Source organism: Trachypithecus francoisi, unplaced genomic scaffold, assembly GCF_009764315.1.
Source record: "Trachypithecus francoisi isolate TF-2019V2 unplaced genomic scaffold, Tfra_2.0 Lachesis_group12, whole genome shotgun sequence".
NCBI classification, from domain to species: Eukaryota; Metazoa; Chordata; class Mammalia; order Primates; family Cercopithecidae; genus Trachypithecus; species Trachypithecus francoisi.
Window position 1 is genome coordinate 98564783 of NW_022681457.1, and position 24650 is coordinate 98589432.

The 24650-nt window shown below is 51.3% G+C and overlaps 2 protein-coding genes across 3 annotated transcripts in view; one reads left to right on the top strand and one right to left on the bottom strand.

Annotated features, from left to right (window-relative positions):
* The window catches only part of CRYBG2 (crystallin beta-gamma domain containing 2), a 40527-nt gene extending 20430 nt beyond the window's left edge, over positions 1 to 20097 (top strand). Inside the window, exons 8-22 of one of the 2 annotated variants that reach the window (XM_033227648.1) lie at positions 1092 to 1231; positions 2021 to 2147; positions 2450 to 2485; positions 2832 to 2968; positions 3130 to 3256; positions 3517 to 3656; positions 3765 to 3891; positions 4127 to 4159; positions 4290 to 4402; positions 9365 to 9494; positions 12466 to 12605; positions 13003 to 13126; positions 16988 to 17146; positions 19633 to 19792; positions 19900 to 20097. In XM_033227648.1, the coding sequence (XP_033083539.1) occupies positions 1092 to 1231; positions 2021 to 2147; positions 2450 to 2485; positions 2832 to 2968; positions 3130 to 3256; positions 3517 to 3656; positions 3765 to 3891; positions 4127 to 4159; positions 4290 to 4402; positions 9365 to 9494; positions 12466 to 12605; positions 13003 to 13126; positions 16988 to 17146; positions 19633 to 19792; positions 19900 to 19988 (1782 nt within the window). In that variant the 3' untranslated portion in view covers positions 19989 to 20097. The remainder of the gene's footprint in view (positions 1 to 1091; positions 1232 to 2020; positions 2148 to 2449; positions 2486 to 2831; positions 2969 to 3129; positions 3257 to 3516; positions 3657 to 3764; positions 3892 to 4126; positions 4160 to 4289; positions 4403 to 9364; positions 9495 to 12465; positions 12606 to 13002; positions 13127 to 16987; positions 17147 to 19632; positions 19793 to 19899) is intronic. The other variant, XR_004441016.1, reaches the window with a different exon arrangement.
* Positions 20098 to 21433: 1336 nt separating this feature from the next.
* CD52 (CD52 molecule) lies at positions 21434 to 24099 on the bottom strand. The gene is made up of 2 exons (XM_033227649.1): positions 23910 to 24099; positions 21434 to 21786 (listed from the first exon to the last, which is right to left on the bottom strand). The coding sequence occupies exons 1-2, from the start codon at positions 23961 to 23963 to the stop codon at positions 21655 to 21657; spliced, it is 186 nt and encodes a 61-aa protein (XP_033083540.1). The 5' UTR covers positions 23964 to 24099; the 3' UTR covers positions 21434 to 21654.
* Between the last annotated feature and the right edge of the window lie 551 nt (positions 24100 to 24650).

The window sequence follows — 24650 nt, forward strand, 5'->3', positions numbered from 1 at the left end:
GAGAAAAGCAAAGGCTTTGAAGTCAGATGTTTCTGGATTCCTTTGATTCATTCAGCATTGATTGGGTGCCTGCTGTGTGCCAAGCACATGGGAGGTGCTGGGTTGCAACAGTGAACAAAAACTATACTGCTCTGCTACTTACAAGCTGTGTGACCTTGGGCAGATTGCTTAACTTCTCCGAGCCTCACTTTCCTTACCTGTGACTGGATGAATAACACCCACTGGGAGGACTAAATGAGATAGGGAAGGACATGACCTTAGCACAGTGCCTTGCATGCAGTAGATGCTTCGTACATATTTGATGAATGAGTGAGTGAATGAAAATGGTCCTGGTAGGGAAGAAACACTCAGAATACAAAGAGGATCTGCTGCTTCCTGGGATGAGGTGCAGGCAAAGCCAGTCTGGACAGAGGCAGGAATCGTACCTAAAGGAGGGGTCAAAGTTGGAACTCAGGAAGTGACTGTCCATCTTGCCCATCCTCCCACCAGGCTGGAAGTCAGGCTACCCAGAGGCAAGGCTATGGGCCTGGCACTTTGCAGGGTCTCCCGGGAACTTTAGTCCCAGGTCCCAAAGGTTCAGCAAGGGACCAGCATGGGCTTTGGTCTCAGGCTTGGCTGGTTGACCTTCCAAAGACCACCCTAGTCACTTTCCTGGTCTCTGGGGGAATGGCCACAAAGGTTTTCCCAGAAGCTATTTGGAGCCCTGGCTAAATGGACTTGGGGAGGCGGGGTATTGTCCAAGGGGGCTATTTATGTATCTTTTCTTTTCTTTTTGAGACAGAGTTTCACTCTTGTTACCCAGGCTAGAGTGTAATGGCTTGATCTTGGCTTACCGCAACCTCTGCCTCCGAGGTTCAAGCGATTCTCCTGCCTCAGGCTCCCAAGTAGCTGGGATTTCAGGCATGTACCACCACACCCAGCTAATTTTTTATTTTTAGTAGAGACTGGGTTTCTCCTTGTTGGTCAGCTGGTCTTGAACTGCTAACCTCAGGTGATCTGCCCACCTCGGCCTCCCAAAGTGCTGGGATTACAGGCGTGAACCACCATGCCCAGCTGTTTATATATATTTAATTTCCCCCCTCCTTCCATAGGACTACAGCACCCCGGAAATCAGCCTCTTCTCTGAGGAGGGCCTCAGCGGGGAGCAAGTGAAGCTAAGAGAGGCCTTGAAGAATTCCCAGGGTCTGGAGAAGCCCCTGCAGGTGGCATCCGCCACTGTCTCTGCAGGACTGTGAGTCTGGTCTATTCTAGAATCTCCTCATTTGACATTCACTGTGCTGGGTGCTGGGGACACAGGTGACAGAACACAGTTCCTGCCTTCAGGAGTGCTCAGTCCACTGGCAGGGTCAGGCAATAGCAATTCAGATTTTTGGGGTGAGGGAGCACAGAAAGACACCATACCATGAGAGGCAGAGTGTGGAAGTCAGAGAAACCTTCCTGGAGGAGGAGACACCATGTCGGGATGAGTTGGCCAAGAATCTAAGCTCCATGAGGGCAGAGATTTTGTATGTTTGTTCACTGCTCTATTCCTGATGCCTGTAGCAGGGTCTGGCACACAGCAGATGCTTCTAAATATTTGTCAACTGAATGAATGGGGGAAAGAGTGTATCTGGCAGAGGGAATAGCACATGCAAAGGCCCAGAGAGGAGAGGGTTAAGCTTCAAATTTTCAGTCTAGCCGGTGTGAGCAACAAGTGGGAAGAACTGAGTCCCAGGAAGGAGGAGGCCAGATTGCAGAGCCTCTTTGCATAGCCGGGCTTCATTGTGAAGCTAACAGGGAACTACTGGGGTTGCTGAAGCAGTTTTCCACGCGTGCTAGAGAAAAATGCTCCAGCTGTTGTGTGAAATTAGAGAAGGCAAAGCCAGAGGAAGGGAGACCAATGTGGCTACTGTAAGAGATTATACGAGACTGATGGGAGCCTCCCCAGAAAACCTCCTTTTCCCCTCTAAACCTTCCCTCCCACCCACCAATCTGTGTCCCTTGAAGTCTGGGGTGCAGCAGCCTCTCTGCCTTCCTCCAGGTGGCTACTGTACCCCAAACCATTATTTGAAGACACTCCCTACATCCTGGAACCTGGAGAGTACCCCACCTCAGAGGCCTGGGGCACATCGGACCCCAGCGTGGGCTCCCTGAAGCCCATGAGATTGGTAAAGAACAGGGCACACCCACAGGCCAGGAGGTCTAGGCTCTGCCCCTTGTCCCAAGTAACATGGTCCTGCAGTCTGTGGGAAGGGCCGGGGAATGAAGTTAAAACAGCACCCCTTGGAGACTCCTTCCTGGGAGCTTCTATTGGGAATGGGAGTGGAAGGAGAGGGAGGATTAACCTAAGAGGTGGGGGAAGAGGGAAGACATGGGGTTGGGGTTCTCAGGATCAAGAAAATCCTAGATCCCCAGCCCCATCTGTCTTTCCCATCTCTGGGCTGGTGTCTCAGCTCTGTCTCCTCTGCAGGGCTGCCCAAGTGTGGAGAAGCCAGGGGAGCCGAGGGTAAGAGTCTGGGCTTAAGAGCCAAAGAGGGCCTTTGGTCGTGGGGTGCAGGTGTCTGGTTATCACGGTCTGGACAGGAAATCCAGAGAGGAGGGCACTGGGGGCCAGAAGCTGGGTCTAGGGAGATGGGACCTGATAGGCTCACTGGGAACTTGCTTTTGATGTGTAAGAAGGTCAGAGGTCAGAGTAGAGACAGGAATTGGGTAAGGGGATGGAGTTCCATGAGGAGGTGGGAGGACTAGGGGGTGCCACATTGGCCTGATGCTGGGCGGAGCCATTCCTGAGCTGGCTGAGTGTGTTTGGGTCCAGATGACTCCCTGCCATCCTGACACCCGTTTTCCCCCAGGCTGTGGTGTATGAGGCCCCCGGCTTTCAGGGCCGCAGCTGGGAAGTGAGCCGGGACATCTACAACCTTCAGCAGCCAGAGGACAGCCAGAGCCCCCACCTGGCCTCTGTGGGGTCCCTGAGAGTTCTCGGGGGCTGGTGAGAACTCAGGACCCTTCCTTCCATTTCATCACCTCCACTGGCCTTTACCCTTGGGAGTGGGGAGTGACCTGGGCTGCGTAGGGGTGGGGACAGCTGTCTCATTCATCCATGGGCCTCCTATGACTGAACCTGCCTGTCCATCCTTCTGCTTTTCCCAGCTGGGTGGGCTACGAGAAGGAGGGCTTCCGGGGCCACCAGTATCTGCTGGAGGAGGGGGAATACCCAGACTGGTCACACTGGGGAGGCTATGACGAGTTGCTGACCTCCCTCCGGGTCATCCGGACGGTAAGCCCATCCCTCTGCCTCTGGCCCCAGGCAGACCTCCCCCAGTGCAATTTGTGGAGGGAAGAATTTGTACCCCCTCTCCGTGTTCTCCCTGGAAGTGTTCCCGGAGGTCTAGCCTCTCTTCCCCCTGCTGCTCTTCTCCAGGCCGTACTGACAGCCTCACCCCTAATTCCCCAGGTGGCCTGTGACCCTGGGGTCTGGGCACTCCCAGGGGTTTTGGTTTGTGGGCGGGAAAGACCTGACTGTTCCTGGGAACCCAGGACTTTGGGGACCCGGCCGTCGTGCTATTTGAGGCCATGGACTTCGAGGGGCATGGCGTGGAGGTGAGCAGGGCATTGCCGGATGTGGAGGTGGTGCAACACGGCCCCAGCACACAGGCCATCCACGTGCTCAGCGGCGTGTAAGTGACCCGGGCTCCGGGAGCGGGTCGGGCCCGGGCGAGCCGGGGGCGGTTCCAGGAGAGGTGCAGGCTCTGTCCCAGCTGACCCGCGCCTCGCCCTTCCTGCAGGTGGGTGGCCTACCAGGAGGTGGGCTTCTCGGGGGAACAGTACGTGCTGGAGAAGGGCGTGTACCGTAACTGCGAGGACTGGGGCGCGGGCAACAGCGCCCTCGCTTCGCTACAGCCGGTCCTACAGGTGCGTGCCGGCCGCGGGGGGCGGGGCCTCCCCGGTGGCGGGACCTGGAGTTCGGGTGCGCCCCGCCACAACGCAGAGGTAGCGGGCTGGAGGACCTGTCTGGGCGCTCGGGGCGGGGCCTTGGGAGGGGGTGGGGCCGAGGGTGCGGCCGCGGGGTGGGCAGTACTGAAACCTAGAGGAGCGGAGGCTAGGGACCGGCACTCTCCCTAATTCTCGAATCGGTCCCTCCCTTCAGGTCGGGGAGCACGATCTGCACTTCGTCTCAAAGGTAAGGCGGGGACTCCGCAGGGAGTCTTTGGGCTTCCGTCTCTCCCCTCGTTTCAAACCTCTCCCCTCCCCACTGTTCTCGGCCCTACTCCATCGCCCTTCTTCCCCTCATCTCCCCTCTCTGCCTCCAGATTCAGCTTTTCTCCCGCCCCGACTTTCTGGGCGACCACTTCTCCTTCGAAGATGACCAGGCCGCTCTGCCCGCCTCCTTCCGACCTCAGTCCTGCAGAGTCCACGGCGGCAGGTGAGGACGTGGAGGGGTGAAGGGCTGGGGGCGCTGGGGCAGAGGCGGGGCTGCAGGAGGAGAGTCTTTCAAATAATTTCCTTCCTTTGGCTACCTTGGGATGAGCTGTTCTGTCTTGCGCCTTTCAATTTTAAAACAAAAGAAAATAAGGTTTTAATGGAAAATGTAAAACGGTAGATTGTATAATATAAAGATAAATCGTATTTCCTCTATCCGTGTGCTCTTTTAAATTTTCAGTGGAATATTTTAAATCCTTGACCCAACGTAAAATTTCATGGGTAAACACTTCAACGTGTGTCTCTAATATGAAATAACTTTTTCCCCACGTAGCCAGAAGTCATTATCACATCTAATAAAATTAATAACAATTTGTTCATATTACCCAATACCCAGTCCGTGTTCAGATTTCTCCTATTGTCTCAAAAATACATTTGTGAAATTAACTTGTTTTTCTCAGCATCCAAATAAGGTTCTTGGGCCAGGTTTCGTCATGTTGGCCAGGCTGATCTCCAACTCCTGGGCTCAAGCTATCTGCCACCTCCAACTTCCAAAGAGCTGGGGTTACAGGCATGAGCCACCATGCCCGGCCGACCCCCAGTAGTTTTTGTTGTTGTTGTTGTTGTTTTTTGTTTTTGTTTTTGAGACAGTTTTGGTCTGTTGCCCAGCCTGGAGTGCAATGGTGCGATCTCAGCTCATTGCAACCTCTGCCTCCCGGATTCAAGCGATTCTCCTGCCTCAGCCTTCCCAAGTAGCTGGGATTATAGGCATGCGCTACCAAGCCCGGCTAATTTTGTATTTTTAGTAGAGATGAGGTTTCTCCATGTGGGTCTGGCTGGTCTTGAATTATCGACCTCAGGTGATCCGCCCATCTCGGCTTCCCAAAGTGATGGGATTACAGGTGTGAGTCACTGCACCTGGCGACCCTAGTAGTTTTGATAATTTTCTTGATATAAGATACTCCAGGATCACTTTGTACATTCTTTTTTGCTCCAAATCTAGAATTGGCTATTTGCCATGGAACACTGGTTCCTTTTAGTGGCAAATGGTATTTAGAGACCAAAATCTGCGACAAAAAGAAATAAAAAAAAAAAAGAGACCAAAATCTGCATGCTAGGTGTTTCAAAGTTATAATGCCCATATCACAACTAATAGTAAAAACCACTGAATGCTGTTGGGAGTTTCCTGTGTGGTTTTTTTTTTTTTTTTTTTTGAGATGGAGTCTCGCTCTGTCACCCAGACTGGAGTGCAGTGGCGCTATCTCGGCTCACTGCAACCTCCGCCTCCTGGGTTCAAGCAATTCTCCTGCTTCAGCCTCCCAAGTAGCTGGGAATACAGGTGCCCACCACCATGCCCAGCTAATTTTTGTATTTTTAGTAGAAATGGGGTTTCACGATGTTGGTCAGGCTGGTCTCAAACTCTTGACCTTGTGATCCACCTCCCTCAGCCTCCCAAAGTGCTGGGATTACAGGCATGAGCCAGCGCGCCTGGCCTCTTGTGGTTCTTTTTGTCCTCAGGATATTCACCTATAAGCTATTTGTTATGTATTAGTTCAAATTACTGTGTCTTAAACACATTTGAAATAATACTTTTGTGTGTGTAGTTATGTCAACCTAATATACAGTTAGGTTCATTAATTGATTTTCAGTTTTAAGGAATAGTTTTCATTTTTATCTATTTCTGGATTCATTTTGTTTTTGTTTGAGACAGGGTCTCACTTTCCATTCAGGCTGGAGTGCAGTGGTGTGAACACAGCTCACTGCAGCCTTGACCTCCTGGGCTCAAGGGATCCTCCTGCTTCAGCCTCCTGAGAAGCTGGGACCATAGGTGCACACCACCACGCCCAGCTAATTTTTTAACTTTTTTCTAGAGATGGGGGTCTCACTTTGTTACTTAGGCTGGTTTCAAACTTCTGGGCTCAAGCAATCCTCCCTTCTTGGTCTCCCAAAGTGTTGGAATTACAGGTGTGAGCCACTGCACCTGGCCCTAATTCTGTTTTCCTATGAATAATTGCCATGAAGCTGGGCACGGTGGCTCATGCCTGTAATCCCAGCACTTTGGGAGGAGTTCAAGGAGACCCTGTCTCAACAGAAAAATTTTAATTAGGTGGGTGTGGTGTCATGCACCTGTAGTACTACCTACTCAGGAGGCTGAGATGGGAGGATTGTTTGAGCCCAGGAACTGGAGGCTGCAGTGAGCTATGATCACACCACTGCACTCCAGCCTGCGCAACAGAGTAAGATCTTATGTCTAAAATAATAATTATTACATGAAATATTTACGTGGTTCCTGCCTTAGCTCAGGCTGCTATCACAAAATACCATAGTTTGTGTGGTTTAAATAAGAGAAATTTATTCTCTCACAGTTCGGGACACTAGGAAATTCAAGATCCAAGTGCTGGCCACTTCACTTCCCCAGTGAGGCCTTTCTTCCTGGTTTGCAGAAGGCTACCTTCTCACTGTGTTCTCGTGTAGTGAAGAGAGTAGGAGCTCCTGTCTCTTCTTCTTCTTTTTTTTTTTTTTTTTTGAGGTGGAGTTTCACTCTTGTTGCCCAGGCTGTAGTGCAATGGCGCAATCTCAGTTCACTGAAACCTCTGCCTCCTGGGTTCAAGCAATTCTCCTGCCTCAGCCTCCTAAGTACCTGGGATTACAGGCATGCGCCACCACACCCAGCTGATTTTTGTATTTGTAGTAGAGATGGGGTTTCTTCATGTTGGTCAGGCTGGCCTTGAACTCCCGACCTCAGGTGATCTGCCCGCCTCGGCTTCCCAAAGTGTTGGGATTACAGGCATGAGCCACCGCACCCGGCCCCTTTCTCTTCTTCTTTTTTTTTTTTTTGAGACGGAGTCTGGCTCTGTCGCCCAGGCTGGAGTGCAGTGGCCGGATCTCAGCTCACTGCAAGCTCTGCCCCCTGGGTTTACGCCATTCTCCTGCCTCAGCCTCCCCAGTAGCTGGGACTACAGGCGCCCGCCACCTCACCCAGCTAGTTTTTTGTATTTTTTAGTAGAGACAGGGTTTCACCGTGTTAGCCAGGATGGTCTGGATCTCCTGACCTCGTGATCCGCCCGTCTCGGCCTCCCAAAGTGCTAGGATTACAGGTTTGAGCCACTGCGCCAGGCCTCCTTTCTCTTCTTTTAAAGACACTAATCCCATCATGGGTCCCACCCTCATGACCCCCTCTAAACCGAATTACCTCCGAAAGGCCCCGCCTCTGAATACCATTACATTGAGGGTTATGGCTTTAGCATATAATTTTGGGAGGACACAGACATTCAGCCTATAACAATTCCAAAGCCAGTAGCTTTCATCTCTGTCCCTGCCACCTTTTTCCCTCTCTCCCCCTGTTAGAAATCTTTTGTTTGTTTGTTTGTTTGTTTGGTGTTTGGTGTATTCATCCACTGGCTTTTTTGTTATTGTTGTTAAGATATAAGCAAATATGGCCGGGCGCGGTGGCTCAAGCCTGTAATCCCAGCACTTTGGGAGGCTGAGACGGGCGGATCATGAGGTTGGGAGATAGAAACCATTCTGGCTAACACGGTGAAACCCCGTCTCTACTAAAAAAAATACAAAAAAACTAGCTGCGCGAGCTGGGCGACAGAGCGAGACTCCGTCTCAAAAAAAAAAAAGAAAAAAAAAGATATAAGCAAATATACACTCAAATTTCCATATAACTATAGAAACCAAATATTTATATTTTGTTTTCCTTCTCCTCCATTTTCTTACACAAAAGGGAGCATACTATAACCAGGTTAATATAATTTTAAAAACACTAAATTGTACACTTTAAAAGTGCGAATTTTTGCCAGGTGCGGTGGGAGGATGCTCTGGGAGGCTGAGGTGGGTGGATCACTTGAGGTCAGGAGCTCCAGACAAGCCTGGCCAACATGGTGAAACCCCATCTCTACTAAAAATATAAAATTAGCTGGGCATGGTGGCACATGCCTGTAGTCCCAGCTACACGGGAGGCTGATGAATTGCTTGAACCCAGGAGGCAGAGGTTGCGGTGAGCTGAGATCGCGCCATTGCGTTCCAGCCTGGGCAGCAATAGCGAAACTCCATCTCAACAACAACAACAACAACCACAACAACAACAACATAGTGTGAATTTTATGGCATGTGAATTGTATCTCAGTTTTTTAAAGGAAGTTTGCTATAAACACTGTTATGCATCTGCTTTTTTCATCTGTTTGGAGATCACTTTATATCCCTTTAAGAGCTCTTTTTCATTCCACTTAACTGCTGCATTATACTCCACTTTTTCTTAATTTATTCAGCCAATCCACTATTGATGGACATCTGGGCTGCTTCCACCCTTCTCTGTTGCCGAAGTACTATAATGAATAGCCTCCTGCATGTGTTATTTCATGTTCTCAAAGGGTGTCCTTGGGATGGATTCCTAGGTATGAGATTGCTGAGTAATTACTCATGGAGTTTTGCTTAATATTGCCAAATTCCCCTCCATAGGGGCAGTATGATGTCATTCAGTCTTTTTTTTTTTTTTTGAGATGGAGTCTTGCTCTGTCGCCCAGGCTGGAGTGCAGTGGCCAGATCTCAGCTCACTGCAAGCTCCGCCTCCCGGGTTTACGCCATTCTCCTGCCTCAGCCTCCCGAGTAGCTGGGACTACAGGTGCCCGCCACCTCACCTGGCTAGATTTTTGTATTTTTTAGTAGAGACGGGGTTTCACCGTGTTCACCAGGATGGTCTCCATCTCTTGACCTCGTGATCTGCCCGTCTTGGCCTCTCAAAGTGCTGGGATTACAGGCTTGAGCCACCGCGCCCGGCCTCATTCTGTCTTTTCTTAAGTCTGACCTCATTCCCTGCTGCTGTAGTGGCTGTTCATCCTTGACCTCCCCTGGGACAGAGGGTCATGATCAAGTCTTCATTCCCTCTTCTGTATCTCAGGGGAACCTGGGCAGGCCGAGGACAGGTAGGCTCACATACCCTCCATTTCTTCCCCTTCCCCAGCTGGATCCTGTTTGATGAGAAGAACTTCGAGGGTGACCAGCACATTCTCTCTGAGGGCGAGTTCCCCACTCTCACGGCCATGGGCTGCCTAGCCTCTACGGTCCTGGGCTCTCTGCAGAAGGTATCCCTGGTGAGTTTCCATGTCCGGTTCCAGGCAATCCCGGAAGCAGAGGTTGCTGCTAGGGGAGTTCTGGACACAGAACCTGTGTGCTGGTGCAGGGGTTGACTTCAGTGTTTTTAGAACCCCCCTAGGTCCCCTTGACTCTGGGGCTATAAAGCCAGTTTAGTTTGCTAGCTCTTCATTGAGCACCCACTGAGACAGGACCTGGGGACATGGAAATAAATCGGACACAGCCCTACCTGGAAGGAACCCATGGTCCCATAGACATAAAGATTACATGCAGAGTGGTGCATCCAGATACAGAAGTGGTGCGGGGATGGTGGGACTAACACTCAAGGCTGGGTGGGGCAGGGGCCAGTGCTGCCAAGGTGATGTTCCACGCAGGGAGGAGTGACAGGACCAGCTAAAATGATGGCCCTGCCTGCCGCAGACCGATGGGAAGGGGCAAGGCAGTGGGGTTGCTGCTACAATGACTCAGAGTGAACTGTGATGTCCTTCACCTAGGAAGAGATGGATGGAAGTGACCACAATAAGGGGCTAGCACCTGTAGGATGGTGACTGACTGTGTGGCCAGTGGGGGCAGTACGCAGTCAGAACAGGTGATGCTTACTGAGTGCATAGTATGTGCCAGATGGTGTTTACAATTAAAAGGCTTTGCACCAGCCAGGCACGGTGGCTCATGCCTGTAATCCCAGCACTTTAAGAGGCCGAAGCGGGCGGATTACCTGAGGTAAAGAGTTTGAGACCAGCTTGGCCAACATGGTGAAACTCTGTCTCTACTAAAAATACAAAAATTAGCCGGATGTGGTGGCGCATGTCTGTAATCCCAGCTACTTGGGAGGCTGAGACAGGAGATTCGCTTGAACCCACAAGAATGTTACTGTACTCCAGCCTAGGTGACAGAACAAGACTCCGTCTCAAAGAAAAAAAAAAGGCTTGCCACATGTACTAAACCTTTTTTTTTTTTTTTTTTGAGACGGAGTCTTGCTCTGTCACCCAGGCTGGAGTGCAGTGGCTGGATCTCCGCTCACTGCAAGCTCTGCCTCCCGGGTTTACGCCATTCTCCTGCCTCAGCCTCCCAGTAGCTGGGACTACAGGCGCCCACCACCTCGTCCGGCTAGTTTTTTGTATTTTTTAGTAGAGACGGGGTTTCACCGGGTTGACTAGGATGGTCTCGATCTCCTGACCTTGTGATCCGCCCGTCTCGGCCTCCCAAAGTGCTGGGATTACAGGCTTGAGCCACCGCGCCCGGCCGTACTAAACCTTTTAATCTTCTCCACAATGCTGAGAGATGTGTTCCCATTATTATCTCCCTTTTCCAGATGCGGAAACTAAGCCACAGGCTCCAGGTCACATAGTTGGTAACAGGCAAAGCCAGGCTGTCTCCCAGGCAGCTGGTTCTGGGGTCCTAGTCCTTTGCAACTCCATGTTAGGCTCTGAAGACAGATAAACCTGGTTCTGAAGCCCAGCTTTAGGTCCCTGAGCAAGTGATTTACCTTTGCAACTCCATGTTAGGCTCTGAAGACAGATAAACCTGGTTCTGAAGCCCAGCTTTAGGTCCCTGAGCAAGTGATTTACCCTCTCCAGCCTGTTTCCTCACTATTAAGTGGGGGATAATAATAGCTTCTACCTTACAGGGTTGTTGAAGAGTTATAATGAGATCAGGTAAAGTGCTTAGCATAATATGGCCTGTAGTAAACCCTGATGAATGTGAGCTGCTATTATTATCAGTATTATTGTTGTTATTGTTATCATGAAGATGAAAAGGAGAAATCTAGAATGAGGCCAGGTGTGGTGGCTTGTGCCTGTAATTCTAGTACTTTGGGCCAGGCGTGTTGGCTCACGCCTGTAGTTCTAGCACTTTGGGAGGCCCAGACGGGCAGATCATGAGGTCAGGAGTTCGAGACTAGCCTGGCCAACATGACGAAACCCCGTCTCTACAAAAATTAGCCGGGCATGGTGGCTCTTGCCTATAATCCCAGCTACTTGGGAGGCTGAAGCAGGAGAATTGCTTGAACTTTAGAGGTGGAGGTTACAGTGAGCTGAGATTACACCACTGCACTCAAGCCTGGGTGACAGAGTGAGACTCCATCTCAAAAAAATTAAGTAAATAAATTCTAGCACTTCAGGAGGCTAAGGCAGGAGGATCACTTGAGCCTAGGAGTTTAAGACCTGCCTGGACAACATGGTGAGACCCTGTCTCTACAAAAAATTAGCTAGGCATGGTAGCAGAGTCCCAGCTACTCAGGAGGCTGAGGTGGGAGGATCACTTTAGCCCAGGAAGTTGAGGCTACAGTGAGCTGTGATTGCACCACTGCATTCCAGCCTGGGCAACAAAGCGAGACCCTATCTCAAAAAAAAAGAAAACAAAAAAAATCTAGGCCGGGCGTGATGTAATTACAGGATTACTCCTGTAATCCTAGCACTTTGGGAGGCCAAGGCGGACAGATCACCTGAGGTCAGGAGTTCGAGACCAACCAGGCTAACATGGCGAAACCCCGTCTCTACTAAAAGTACAAAAATTAGCTGAGCATTGTGGCACGTGCCTGTAATCGCAGCTACTCAGGAGGCTGAGGCAGAAGAATTGTTTGAACTCGGGAGGCAGAGGTTGCAGTGAGCCAATATCGCACCACTGCACTCCAGCTTGGGCAACAAGAGCAAGACTCCGTCTCAAAAAAAAAAAAAAAATAAGCCCCAGGTTTCCATCCTGGCTCAGAGTGCCAGGTTAGTTCTGAGAAGTGCTATTTACCAGAGAGGAGGTTTGAGGGGGAAATTGGGGGCCCAGCCTGGCGCTTACTGCCTCTGAGAATCGGGGACACTTGGCTGCCAGCGTCCAAGAGTCAGTGGCCCTGCAGAACTGAGCTCAGGAGGGAAGAAGGCCTGACATACAGATCTGGGAGTCTGGGTGTCTGGGATTGTGGGACTGTGTCTGGGACTTGGGCTCTCAGAGCCTCACCCTTGTCTGTCTCCTGGGCCCCAGCACTTTTCAGAGCCTTCAATTTTCCTGTATGGACTCCAGTGCTTCGAGGGGAAGGAGATCGAGCTCAGCAGGGAGGTGCGGAGCCTGCAAGCCGAGGGCTTCAACAACCACGTGCTGTCCGTGCGGATCAAGGGGGGCGTGTGAGTGCCGAGGGGAGGCACGGGTTCGGGGGCTGCTGGTGGGGATGAGTCATGGCAAGACGGAGATCCCGGGGGTCTCTGGCCTCTTTCCCCTCCCCACTTTTGCCCCACTCCCCTCCAAGCCAGGAAGGAGGGAGAAGTGCAGACTGAGAAGGGTCACTGGCTCTCAGGGCTTAGACCTCAGCTTGGTGGGCTTCTCAGGATCCTACTTTACTCTGCACACCCCAAATCTACTTCCCAGCCTTCCTCTCCGCCCTGGGAACCCTATTCCAGGCAGAGGAATCCCTGCATGAGAGAAGAGGAGGTGGAGAATGTTTTGACGTCTGTGTCTCCTCCTCTACCTGTCTGTCTGTGTGTCTGTGCTCTTCTCTGTGTCCCTGACACCTGCTGGGCCCAGTTGGGTGCTATGTGAACACAGTGACTTCCGGGGCCGCCAGTGGCTGGTGGGAAGCTGCGAGATCACCAACTGGCTGACCTACAGCGGCACCCAGAGGGTGGGCTCCCTCTACCCCATCAAGCAGGTGGGTAGCGTGGCTGGAGCTGAGCATGTCTGGGGCTGAGCGTGTCTGGGCAGGCCTTTCTGGATGAGTGTCTAGCTGTGTGTTTCCCAAACACAGCATTTGTGTACTTTCGTCACAATTTTTGCCACATCGTCATTCCTCTTGAGCCATTGTCTACTTAATATTTTTCTCTAGATTAACTCTCTTTTTAAAAGTCTTTCAATTAATTTTTATTTCTCAAAAAAGCTTTTTTTTTCTCTTTTTTTTTTGAGACAGAGTCTTGCTCTGTCACAAAGACTGGAGCGCTGTGGCAACATCCTGGCTCATTGCAATCTCCACCTCCCAGGTTTAAGTGATTCTTGTGCCTCAGCCTCCCAAGTAACTGGGACCACAGGCACGTGCCACCACGCTCAGCTAATTTTTGTATTTTTAGTAGAGGCAGGGTTTCACCATGTTGGTCAGGCTGGTCTCGAACTCCTGACCTCAAGTGATCCACCTGCCTCGGCGTCCCAATGTGCTGGGATTACAGACATAAGCCACCATGCGTAGCCCTTTTTTTTTTTTTTTTTTAAGATGGAGTTTTGCTCTTGTTGCCCTCGTTGCAGGTTGGAGTGCAGTGGCACAATCTCGTTCACTGCAACCTCTACCTCCCAGGTTCAAGTGATTCTCCTACCTCATCCTCCCAAGTAGCTGGGATTACAAGCATGTGCTACCACATCTGGCTAATTTTGGGAGTTTTTTAGTTTTTGTTTTTTGTGTTTTGAGACGGAATCTCACACTGTTGCCTGGGCTGGAGTGCAATGGCATGATCTCGGCTCACTGCAACCTCTGCCCCCTGGGTTCAAGCAATTCTCCTGCCTCAGACTCCCAAGTAGCCAGGATTACAGGTGCCCACCACCATACCCGGCTAATTTTTGTATTTTTAGTAGAAACAGGGTTTCACTGTGTTGGCCAGGTTGGTCTCGAACTCCTGACCTTGTGATCTGCCCACTTCAGCCTCCCAAAGTGCTAGGATTACAGGCATGAGCCACTGTGCCCAACTAATTTTTGTATTTTTAGTAGAGATGGGGTTTCATCATGTTGGCCAGGCTGGTCTTGAACTCCTGACCTCGCATGATCTGCCCACCTCGGCCTCCCAAAGTGTTGGGATTATAGGCATGAACCACTGTGCCCAGCCCCAGCCCAATTTTTATTTAGCTTTCTGAGTCTGTGCTTATGCCTTCAACACTTTAATAATGATTTTCAGCTGCTGCATAAGGAACGCAGGCTTGATCCTGTCACAAACACATTTAGCACACGTGGAACCACCATAGGCCCTCCTGACATGTTTTTTGTTTTGGACAATCTCATAAGTACTTTAGAAACTCACAGCATGAACCCCTTGAAGTCTGCCTGGGCACACGCCACATGCAGATTTTGGTGCTTTCCCAACTTTGTTGGTATAAAGTTCAACAATTCTATTACTAGGGGCTCAGGACTGCCTAGTTTTGTTAGAGGCTGTACCGTAGGAAAACCTATAACAACAATATGTCAAATGCTGGAATATTCTGAGTGCCTCTAGGCAACATCCCCAGAAGAGGAAAAAGAAAAAAAATCACATTTTTTTTTTTTACTTTATCCTTGTCCTAAGGAATAATATCTATAAAGTCATGAGTTTCTTGTGTATATATGATTTTTTCTTTCTTTTTTTTGAGAAGGAGTCTCGCTCTATTGCCCAGGCTGGAGTGCAGTGGCATGATCTCAGCTCACTGCAAGCTCTGCCTCCCGGGTTCACGCTATGCTCCTGCCTCAGTCTCCCGAGTAGCTGGGACTACAGACGCCCGCCACCACGGCCCGCTAATTTTTTTGTATTTTTAGTAGAAATGGGGTTTCACCGTGTTAGCCAGGATGGTCTCAATCTCCTGACCTCGTGATCCACCTGCCTCGGCCTCCCAAAGTGCTGGGATTACAGCCCTGAGCCAAAGCGCCCAGCCTGATTTTTTTTAATAGACGTAATAAATACATTACCATTAATTTTTCAAAAATGAGTTATAGGCTGGGTGTGGGGGCTCACGCCTGTAATTTCATCACTTTGGGAGGCTGAGGAGGGAGGGTTGCTTGAGCCCAGGAGTTCGAGACCAGCTTGGGCAACATGGCGAGACCCCATGTTCCTCTACAAAAATTACAAAAGAAATGAGCTAGGTGTGATGGCCTGTGCTATAGTCCCAGCTACTCGGGAGGCTGGGGTGGGAGGATCACCTGAGCCCGGGAGTTTGAGGCTGCAGTGAGCCATGATGGCTCCACTGGCACTCCAGCCTGGGTGACAGAGTGAGACCCTGTCTCAAAAAAAAAAGAGTTTATCCACATAGGATTGAAAGTGATCTCATGGACCACCCACTGGTAGTTAGCATACCTCACCTGGGGAAGCACTGCCTGCATATGTGTTTCTGTACATCTGTGCGTTCATGTCTGAACATCAGTATCGTTAATGCACATGTGCAGGTAAATGGTAAGGCCATGGGCTGTGTGTGTATGTGTGTGCGCTTGCATGTTCCCATTTGAGGGTATTTCTGTGTCCATCAGGTTATTTGTGTCCATGCCTCTGTGTGCTCTGGTGATGACATGTGTGTGTATCTGTGGGAGTGCAGTCTTTTTTTATTTGTATTAATTTATTTATTTTTGAGACAGAGTCCTACTCTGTCACCCAGGCTGGAGTGCAGTGGCATGATCTCAGCTCACTGCAACCTTCATCTCCCGGGTTCAAAAGATTCTCCTGCCTCAGCCTCCCGAGTAGCTGGGAGTACAGACGTGTGCCACCACATCCGGCTAATTTTTTTTTGTATTTTTGGTAGAGACAGGGTTTTGCCATGTTGGCCAGGCTGATCTCGAACTCCTGACCTCAGGTGATCCACTCGCCTCGGCCTCCCAAAGTGCTGGGATTACAGGCGTGAGCCTCTGCGCCCGGCCGGGTGTACATTTATGACTGCGCATGCTTGTACTTGTGACACCATTGACAGTGTGTGTATCTTTGTATAAAGATATTTGTATAGTCCTTGTATTCAAGACTCATAACATCATTGCTGGGAGAAATCTTGGAGATTATCTCCACCCCTCACATTTTACAGATGGGGAAATAAAGGCCCAGAGAAGTGGACACGGATTTGCTCTGCAATCTTGGGCAAGTACTGTACCTCCTTAGACCTTCGTTTCCTCATCTTTAAAATGAGGATAACATGTGTCATGGGTCTGTTTTGAGGACTGAAGATAATGTAGGTAAAACCCTTAAAACAGTGCTTGAGTGAGTCAGCTCTCAATAAATGTTAGCTGTGATTATTGTTACTACTATTATTACTTTCGCTACCATCTAAGAGCTCCAGCTGATTTATGGCAGAGCCATGTCTGATGTCTGACAGTCCAATGTCTACTCTGTCAGGAACCCTCTTCAACACAGGTGTGTGTGCATTTCTTTTCTGTAAGTATGTGTGCACATCTGTATGCCCGCACACATCCATCCTTGTAGCAAGCAGAACTGCCTGGTACGGAGTAGACTGCATGGATCTGTGGTTAGAACATCTGAGTTGGATGGCTCCGTGTATCCATGTGTCTGTGTCTTCTGTGAACTTCTGTGCCACCGTGTGGACCAGAGGTGTATCTGTCAGTTTGTCCCTCTGCACACATCTGTGGGTATCTCTACGACCACGAAACTGTGTGTGTGTGTGTGATACATGTGCTCTCCATATGTGTGTGTAAAAAAGCGGTGACTTAGAAACAGAGTCAAGGAAAGTTTGGGGACAGGAAGGAGGGCTTGGGAGCCTGATACTGGAGAGTCCAGAGTTGAGGGTATTGGGGGCCCAGGTCATCCCTCCCTGGCACCCCTGACTCTCAGCCTCTTTCTGCCACCAGCGCCGGGTTTATTTCCGCCTCTGGAATGCAGCACTGGGGGGATTCCTGACAGTGCCGGACCATGTGGAGGACATGAAGGCAGGCCGTGTGGTGGTCTCCGACCCCCGAGCGGGAGGTAGCTGCATCTGGTACTACGAGGATGGGCTGCTGAAGAACCAGGTACTGATACAGGGGCTGGCACAGGGACACCCTGGCCCTAGGCATTTGTGGGTCCATGCTGAGGAGTCCGATCCCAATCAGGAACACAGAGGGACGCACACAGAAGCCAGGACCCTGGGGAGGGGAGAGTGCAGACTGTGCCCCCTGGGCAAGTCATGCTCTTCTCTGGGCCTCAGTCTGCAAAAACAAGAGCAATGAACTGGGTGCTTCTAAGGGACCTCCCAGCTCTGATGCCTATGACAGAACTTGAGCCCTATTAATAATGGTAGATTTGGCCAGGCATGGTGGCTCATGCCTATAATCCCAACACTTTGGAAGGCCGAGGCAGGAGGATTGCTTGAGGACAGGAGTTTGAGGCCAAAGAAAAAATTAACTGCGTGTGGTGGTACATGCCTGTAGTCCCAGGTACTCAAGAGGCTGAGGTGGGAGGCTTGAGCCCAGGAGTTAGAGGCTGCAGTGAGCCAGGGTTGAGCCATTGCACTCCAGCCTTGGTGACAGCACAAGACCTGGTCTCAAAAAAATAAATAAATAAATAAAAATAAAAATAAGGCCGGGCACGGTGGCTCAAGCCTGTAATCCCAGCACTTTGGGAGGCCGAGATGGGCGGATCACGAGGTCAGGAGATCGAAACCATCCTGGCTAATACGGTGAAACCCCGTCTCTACTAAAAAAATACAAAAAACTAGCCGGGCGAGGTGGCGGGCGCCTGTAGTCCCAGCTACTCGGGAGGCTGAGGCAGGAGAATGATGTAAACCCGGGGGTCGGAGCTTGCAGTGAGCGGAGATCCGGCCACTGCACTCCAGTCTGGGTGGCAGAGCGAGACTCTGTCTCAAAAAAAATAAAAAAATAAATAAAAATAAAAATAAAAATAAGAGAAAAGGTAGATTTACTCCACACACATTTCTTGAGCGCCTACTATGTGCCAGGCTCTGTTCTAGATGCTGGGGATATAGCAGTTATAGACAGAATTAGCACCTGCCCTCCTGAAGCTTCCCTCCTAGTGGGGAGAGATAGACAGAAATAACTTGAATGGGCAGAATGTCTTAGTGTCTTAGATGATGAAAGTTCGATAGAGGAAGATAAACCATGAAAGGACAATAGACCAGGCGCAGTGGCTCACGCCTGTAATCACAGCACTGTGAGAGGCTGAGTGAGGCAGGAGGGTCTCTTGAGCTCAGGAGTTCAAGACCAGCCTGGGCAGCATAATAAGACGCCATCTCCACAAAAAGTAAAAAACACCAGCCGGACATGGTGGCGTGCACCTGTAGTCCCAGCTACTCAGGAGGCTGAGGTGGGAGGATTATGTGAGCCCAGGAGATTGAGGCTGTGGTAAGCTATGATCACACCACTGCACACTAGCCTGGGCAACAGAGGGAGACTCTGTCTCAAAAAAAAGGGAGCATAGGAAGTATCAGGTATGATATGGGAGCCTTTCCTGAGAAGATGACATTTGAGGGAGGCAGCCGTGCAGATATCTGAGGGAAGAGTGTTCCAGGCAGAGAGAACAGCCAGTGCAAAGGCCGTAGGAAGGAACATCCCTGGGATTGTTCTGGGCTAGCAAGGCTAGCTGGGTGGCTAGAGTTGAGTGAGGGGGAGGTAGCAGGAGATGAGGCCAGAAAGGTTATGGGGACTGTAGGTATTTGTAGACCATTGAGAGGTTTTGTCTTTTACTTAGAATGAGAGAGATGGCTAACCACGTGCCAGGCTGTGCATTGAGTTCTTCACACAAATGCCTCCTATAATCTTTAGTCTAGAGTAGCATGGGGCAGGTCTTTTTTTTTTTTTTTTTTTTTTTTTTTTTTTTTTTTTTTTTTTGCGACAGAGTCTCGCTCTGTCACCCAGGCTGGAGTGCAGTGGCCGGATCTCAGCTCACTGCAAGCTCCGCCTCCCGGGTTCACGCCATTCTCCTGCCTCAGCCTCCCGGGTAGCTGGAACTACAGGCGCCACCACCTCGCCTGGCTAGTTTTTTGTAGTTTTTAGTAGAGACAGGGTTTCACCATGTTAGCCAGGATGGTCTCGATCTCCTGACCTTGTGATCCGCCCGTCTCGGCCTCCCAAAGTGCTGGGATTACAGGCTTGAGCCACGGTGCCCGGCCCGGGGCAGGTCTTTTTATATTCCCCATTTTACAGGTGAGGAAACCAGAGCACAGAGAGGTTAGGTAATTTGCTGAAAGTCACACAGCCAGTAAATGTGTAGAGATTTGTCTGATGCTAAAGCCTATGCTTTGAAAGCCAGTCATGGAAGGATTCCTGGAGGAGTTAATATTTTTCCAACCCTTTTATGTTTTCTCACGCTGAACCCTTGCAAAAGCCAGCATTTGGGGATTTCCATCCCCAAGGAAACTGAAGCTGAGGAGGATTAAGAGATTTGCCCAGGGCCACAGTCCCTAAGAGCCAGGATTCGTAGCAGATGTGTCAAGGGTTTCTTGGGTACGGTAGAGTCCCTGTGGGGAGGAACAATGCCTGATGACCTCCTGGGGCCTCAGATGGCCCCCACCATGAGCCTGCAGGTAATTGGACCCCCTAGCCCAGGCTCTAAGGTGGTGCTGTGGGCCGAGAGCCGCCTGCCGCGCCAGACGTGGAGCATCAGTGAATCCGGCCACATCTGCAGCCAGATGTTCGAAGGCCAGATCCTGGATGTGAAGGGTAAGGTGGGATGTATGGGGAAGAGGGCTCCTGAGGGAACTGAGAGCCATGGAGTCCCAGCTCTCTCTGACTATCTCCCTGTCTTTTAATTCCCATCCCACCCCCAGGAGGCCGGGGCTACGACCGGGACCACGTGGTGCTATGGGAGCCGGATGAGGACAGGGCATCCCAGATCTGGACCATCCATGTGCTTTGAACCTTTTCACCTCACCCTCCAGCCCTGGAGGCTTTTGCTGGGATGAATGTTTTTATAGAGTTTTTGTTGTAACATAAGCTGTTTTCTAATATGCTGCCAGGTACCCTTGTCTCTGTGCACCTTGATATTTCGGGGGTGGAGTGGGGATTCGTTCACCTGCCTTCTTCCCTGATGCTCAGGCTGGCTTCTTCCCTCCTGGCTCCAGCTTTGGGGTTCAGCTGTTAGGTCTCCTTCTGCCATCAGAGGGCGCCCTGGGACCAGACTAACTGAGGAGGGTAGTCCCGCGCAGCCACCCAAATGATGTGTTGTGAGAGCCAGGTCTGAGCCGGGCGGGTCCCTGGGCTGTGCAGGCACAGACACAAACTGAGCCTTTTGGTCCCTGTCCTTAGGGAACTCACAGTCCCACAGAGGATCCTCACGGGTAGGGTGATGCATCCATGAGAAGGGAGGAAAGAAGTAGAGGGACTCACACAGCAGGAACGTCACCCCTCCAAAGGGGTGCAGGGCAGGCTGAGATGTCCCTCTGCACACATCAGGGACCTGCAGCTGAGTTGTCAGGGTGGGAAGGAGTTAGCCAGACTCCAGGAGGCAGATAAAGAATATTCTAGGGATGCATACAAGTCCAGGGTGAAAACGTGGAAGTTAGCGTGATGGGGGCGCCCTGGGCCAGGCACGGGAGATAAGTGTGAGCCACACCCTGAAGGGCTGTGCCCCCAGGGCTCTGCTGCACTCACCCCAATTTTGGTCTTAGAGAAGCCAGGACAGGGCGTCTGGGTCTTTAACGCACCTCAGAGGGCAGGACATAGAAGAGGGGGCGCTCCCTCTGTCCCTGGAGGTCCTCAAGGAAGAAGCCAAGGTGGGAGGGGCCCTTGGGGGTGCCCTGGGGCTCCCTTCCATCTCTGCAGCACCCACCTCCCCCAAGCCCAGGAGGGTGGGAGTGGTCAGAGCAGCTGCTTGCCCTTCCTGCCTTCCCAGCCCCTGGGCCAGCATGGGAGGTAGACAGCCACCCGTCATCCTTCTCCAGCCCCAGATGCCTGTGGGGCTGGTTTGCTGGGGATCTAAAGACCATGTTGAGGGGTGTCCCTGGGACTGGGGATCTCCCTGGATCTGTCATTCTGAAGATACCCAGGTAGTGGGGTAGAGGCTGTCTGAGCCTGGGATGTCCAGGGTGGTGGCATCTCTAGTACCATCGTTCCCAAACACCCAGGGATGGGTGAAGCAAATGCAACTGCAGGGGTTGGTGAGGCTGCCAGGTTCTGGGCCTTGTCCCTGTAATGTGCTTCTGAGGGGAGGGGCCCTCAGCGTTGGAATTTAGGTAGGGAAGCTGGGGGCTGCTCCCTGGTGCCAACTTCCCTGCTGATGGGGGAATGGGAAGCTCCCTGGTGCTGCTGCACAGCTGGCTCTTGGGGCGTAGGAATGGACAGTAACCGCACACAGGACCCCACTGCATGTACAAGGGTAACTTTATTGACCCCCAGCTGGGCAGTACTTGGCCTCTACATCATTACCCCCCTATTTCGGCTGTTGCCACCATGGCACTGCCTGTCAAATTCTACAACCTGGTGATGTCTGGCATCAACCCCTCCCAAGGATGGAGGGGATTCTCTTGCGAGTGATGGTAGCAGCTGTTTCAGGGGGCACAGGGCTAAGGCTGACACGTGTCACCTCAACTGAAGTAGAAGAGGTGGATTATGGCATTGGCCACGAAGAAAAGGAAACCGCCTCCGCTCATGTTGCTGGATGCTGAGGGGCTGTTGCTTTGGCTGGTGGAGTTTTGTCCGGAGACTCCAGTTTGTATCTGCAGGAGGAGAAGTGGGATAAGCTCAGGGGACTTTTTAATTTAATTTAATTTAATTTAATTTTTTGAGGCAGAGTCTCACTCTGTCACCCAGGCTGGACTACAGTGGTGTGATCTCGGCTCACTGCATCTTCCACCTCCCAGGTTCAAGTGATTCTCCTGCCTCAGCCTCCTGAGTAGCTGGGACTATAGGCACGTGCCACCACGCCTGGCTAATTTTTCTACTTTTAGTAGAGACAGGTTTTCACCATGTTGGTCAGGCTGGTCTCGAACTCCTGACCTGGTGATCCACCCACCTCGGCCTCCCAAAGTGCTGGGATTACAGGCATGAGCCACCGTACCCAGCCCTCAGGGGACTTCTGAATCTCCTGTTTGTTATTTAAAGATGCAGCCCCCTTTCTACCCTCCCTGCCCTCCATCCCCCCACCTCCATAAAACAGTCCTCAGTTCTGTCCCATGTGACCACTACTTCTTCCACAAGGTCCTGTCAGGATGTTTGGCTGCTCCCTGCTTTGACACAGGCAGGGACAGAGGTGATCACTGCCCCTGCCCACCCCCTTTCACAGAATCTTTCTGTTTTTTTGAGATAGAGTTTTGCTCTTTTGGCCAGGCTGGAGTGAAGTGGCGCGATCTCAGCTCACTGCTACCTCCACCCCCGGTTTCAAGTGATTCTCCTGCCTCAGCCTCTCGAGTAGCTGGGATTATAGGTGCCCACCATCACACCCAGCTAATTTTTTTTTTCTCCCCAAGACACAGTCTCTCTGTCGCCCAGGCTGGTGTGCAGTGAGTGGCACGATCTCAGCTCACTGCAAGCTCCACCCCCGGATTCATGCCATTCTCCTGCCTCAGCCTCCCAAGTAGCTGGGACTACAGGTGCCCGCCACCATGCCCGGCTAATTTCTTTTTGTATTTATGGTAGAGACAGAGCTTTACCGTGTTAGCCGGGATGGTCTCGATCTCCTGACCTCGTGATCCGCCTGCCTCAGCCTCCCAAAGTGCTGAGATTACAGGCATGAGCCACTGTGCCTGGTGTGCCCAGCTAATTTTTGTATTTTTAGTAGAGACGAGATTTTGTCATGTTGACCAGGCTGGTCTTGAACTCCTGACCTCAGGTGATCCGCCCACCTTGGCCTCCCAAAGTGTTGGGATTACAGGCGTGAGCCACCGTGCCTGGTCACAGAACCTTTCTTTTTACCTCTCCCCAGCCACCAGCCCCTCTGTCATAGAGGGAGACAGGGGAGCACTGGCCCTTGACCTTCCTAGCCTGGCAAAGGGCTTAGCTTCCCTGAGCCTCAGTTTCCTCTTCTGAGTGGGGAGAAGTTCATCACAGTTGTGAAGGCCACGAGCCCGGGCTGAGTGAGAAAGCACTTTGCAAAGCGTGGGTGGCTGGATGTGGGGTGGGGAAGTGGCCAGATGGTGATCAAGCTGTCCTTAATGCTTGATGGAGCTGCAACTAGAACTGTTCTTGATGGAGATTAAGCTGGTTTTGATGGTGATCAAGCTGTTCTTGATCAAGAATTTGATGTCCGGTCTCCTGTACTGACTCCCCTCTGGGCACCTGGGATGCTACCAAAACTGCCTCCTGGAATAGCAGTCGTTTTTGAGACTCCAGTTATTTCTGAAGTGGGAGAGTCCTGTCTTCTTTGCATTCCTGAACATCCAGGCTTCTCTCTGGCAGGGGAGTGGGGGTTGGAGTGTTCCCTGTCACCTCCAGAACCACGGCAGGCTCCACTTGGACATCTGGCCTCTCCCCAAAGGACCATCTCCCCAGACTCCCTGTGGGCCGATGTCTTCCTCACTCAGGGTTGTCTTCCCAAGTCTCTTAATTCTCTATTATTCCACAGCACCCCTTGGGTGCCCCAATGCGCCTGGCACCCTGTAAGTGCTCCCCAGCTTGGATACAGGTTTCTATCAGGGCAGCCTGCAAGCAGTCCAGCTCCAGCCAGAAGAACTGGAAGGCTGGGCGGCCAGGCCCGCTGCGTCCCTGCTTTTCCTGTTGGAGTCCATCTGCTGTGCTCTCAGGAGAGAAGGCTGGGTCTCTGGGAGCTCACATCCTGTATGCCCTCCCTCCATGCCAAGCAACTTTGGGGAGTCCTGGCAGTGGTGCCAGGGGTTGCTCTTACCTGTACCATAACCAGGAGGCTGATGGTGAGGAAGAGGAAGAGGAAGTGCTTCATTTTGGTAGGATCTTGGCTGTCTTGGTAGCAGCTTTTAAGGTGATCTCAGGGCTGTCTGGAGGCTTCTTTAGCTTGGCTGCTTTTGAACCAGGAGGCAGAGGAGGTGGGGTGAGGCAGGGAGAGGAAGGACGGCCTACAAGGTGGAGGAGGGGTGTGGCTTCCTTTCTGCAGATCTGGGGTTGGATAATACCAGGCCCTAGGTTCTAAGGCCCTGGCTGAGGGAGCAGGCTAGATCTTAGGAGATAGGAGAGAGGTCAATCCAGAGGCAACGGTGGGAGTAAGTAGGGTCCGAGGCTTGGAGTCATGCATCCTGCAGGCTGAATCCTGGTCTAATCACTGACCAACTCTGAGACCCTGGGCCAGAAACTCTACCTCTCTGACCATTTAACAAAAGAACTGCCGGATTACATGTAATAATAACCAATTTTAAAAGAGTCAGCACATAGCAAATATTCCATAAATGAGTTTGTTGCTTAAAGAAGACAGGGGCAGGGTATAGGAGCTCAAGGAGAAAGGCTGGGATAGATTTAGGTTTCAAGGGAAGGTTGTAGATGGGCTGCAGGTTCTGAATGAAAGCTTGGGAAATATTTAGATTGTAGAAGGGATGGTAGATTTCTGTGAAAGTGCTGGAGATGGGGAATCGGGAAGCCTGGTTTTAGTTGAGCTTTTTCTCTCTAGGCCTCAGTT

Excerpts from the sequence above, each read along its gene's own strand:
- CD52 (XM_033227649.1), bottom strand. The coding sequence starts at position 23,963 with ATGAAGCACTTCCTCTTCCTCTTCCTCACCATCAGCCTCCTGGTTATG. Across the intron at positions 21,787-23,909 it reads GCCTCCTGGTTATGGTACAG|ATACAAACTGGAGTCTCCGG; the intron begins GTAAGAGCAACC and ends CTCCTCCTGCAG.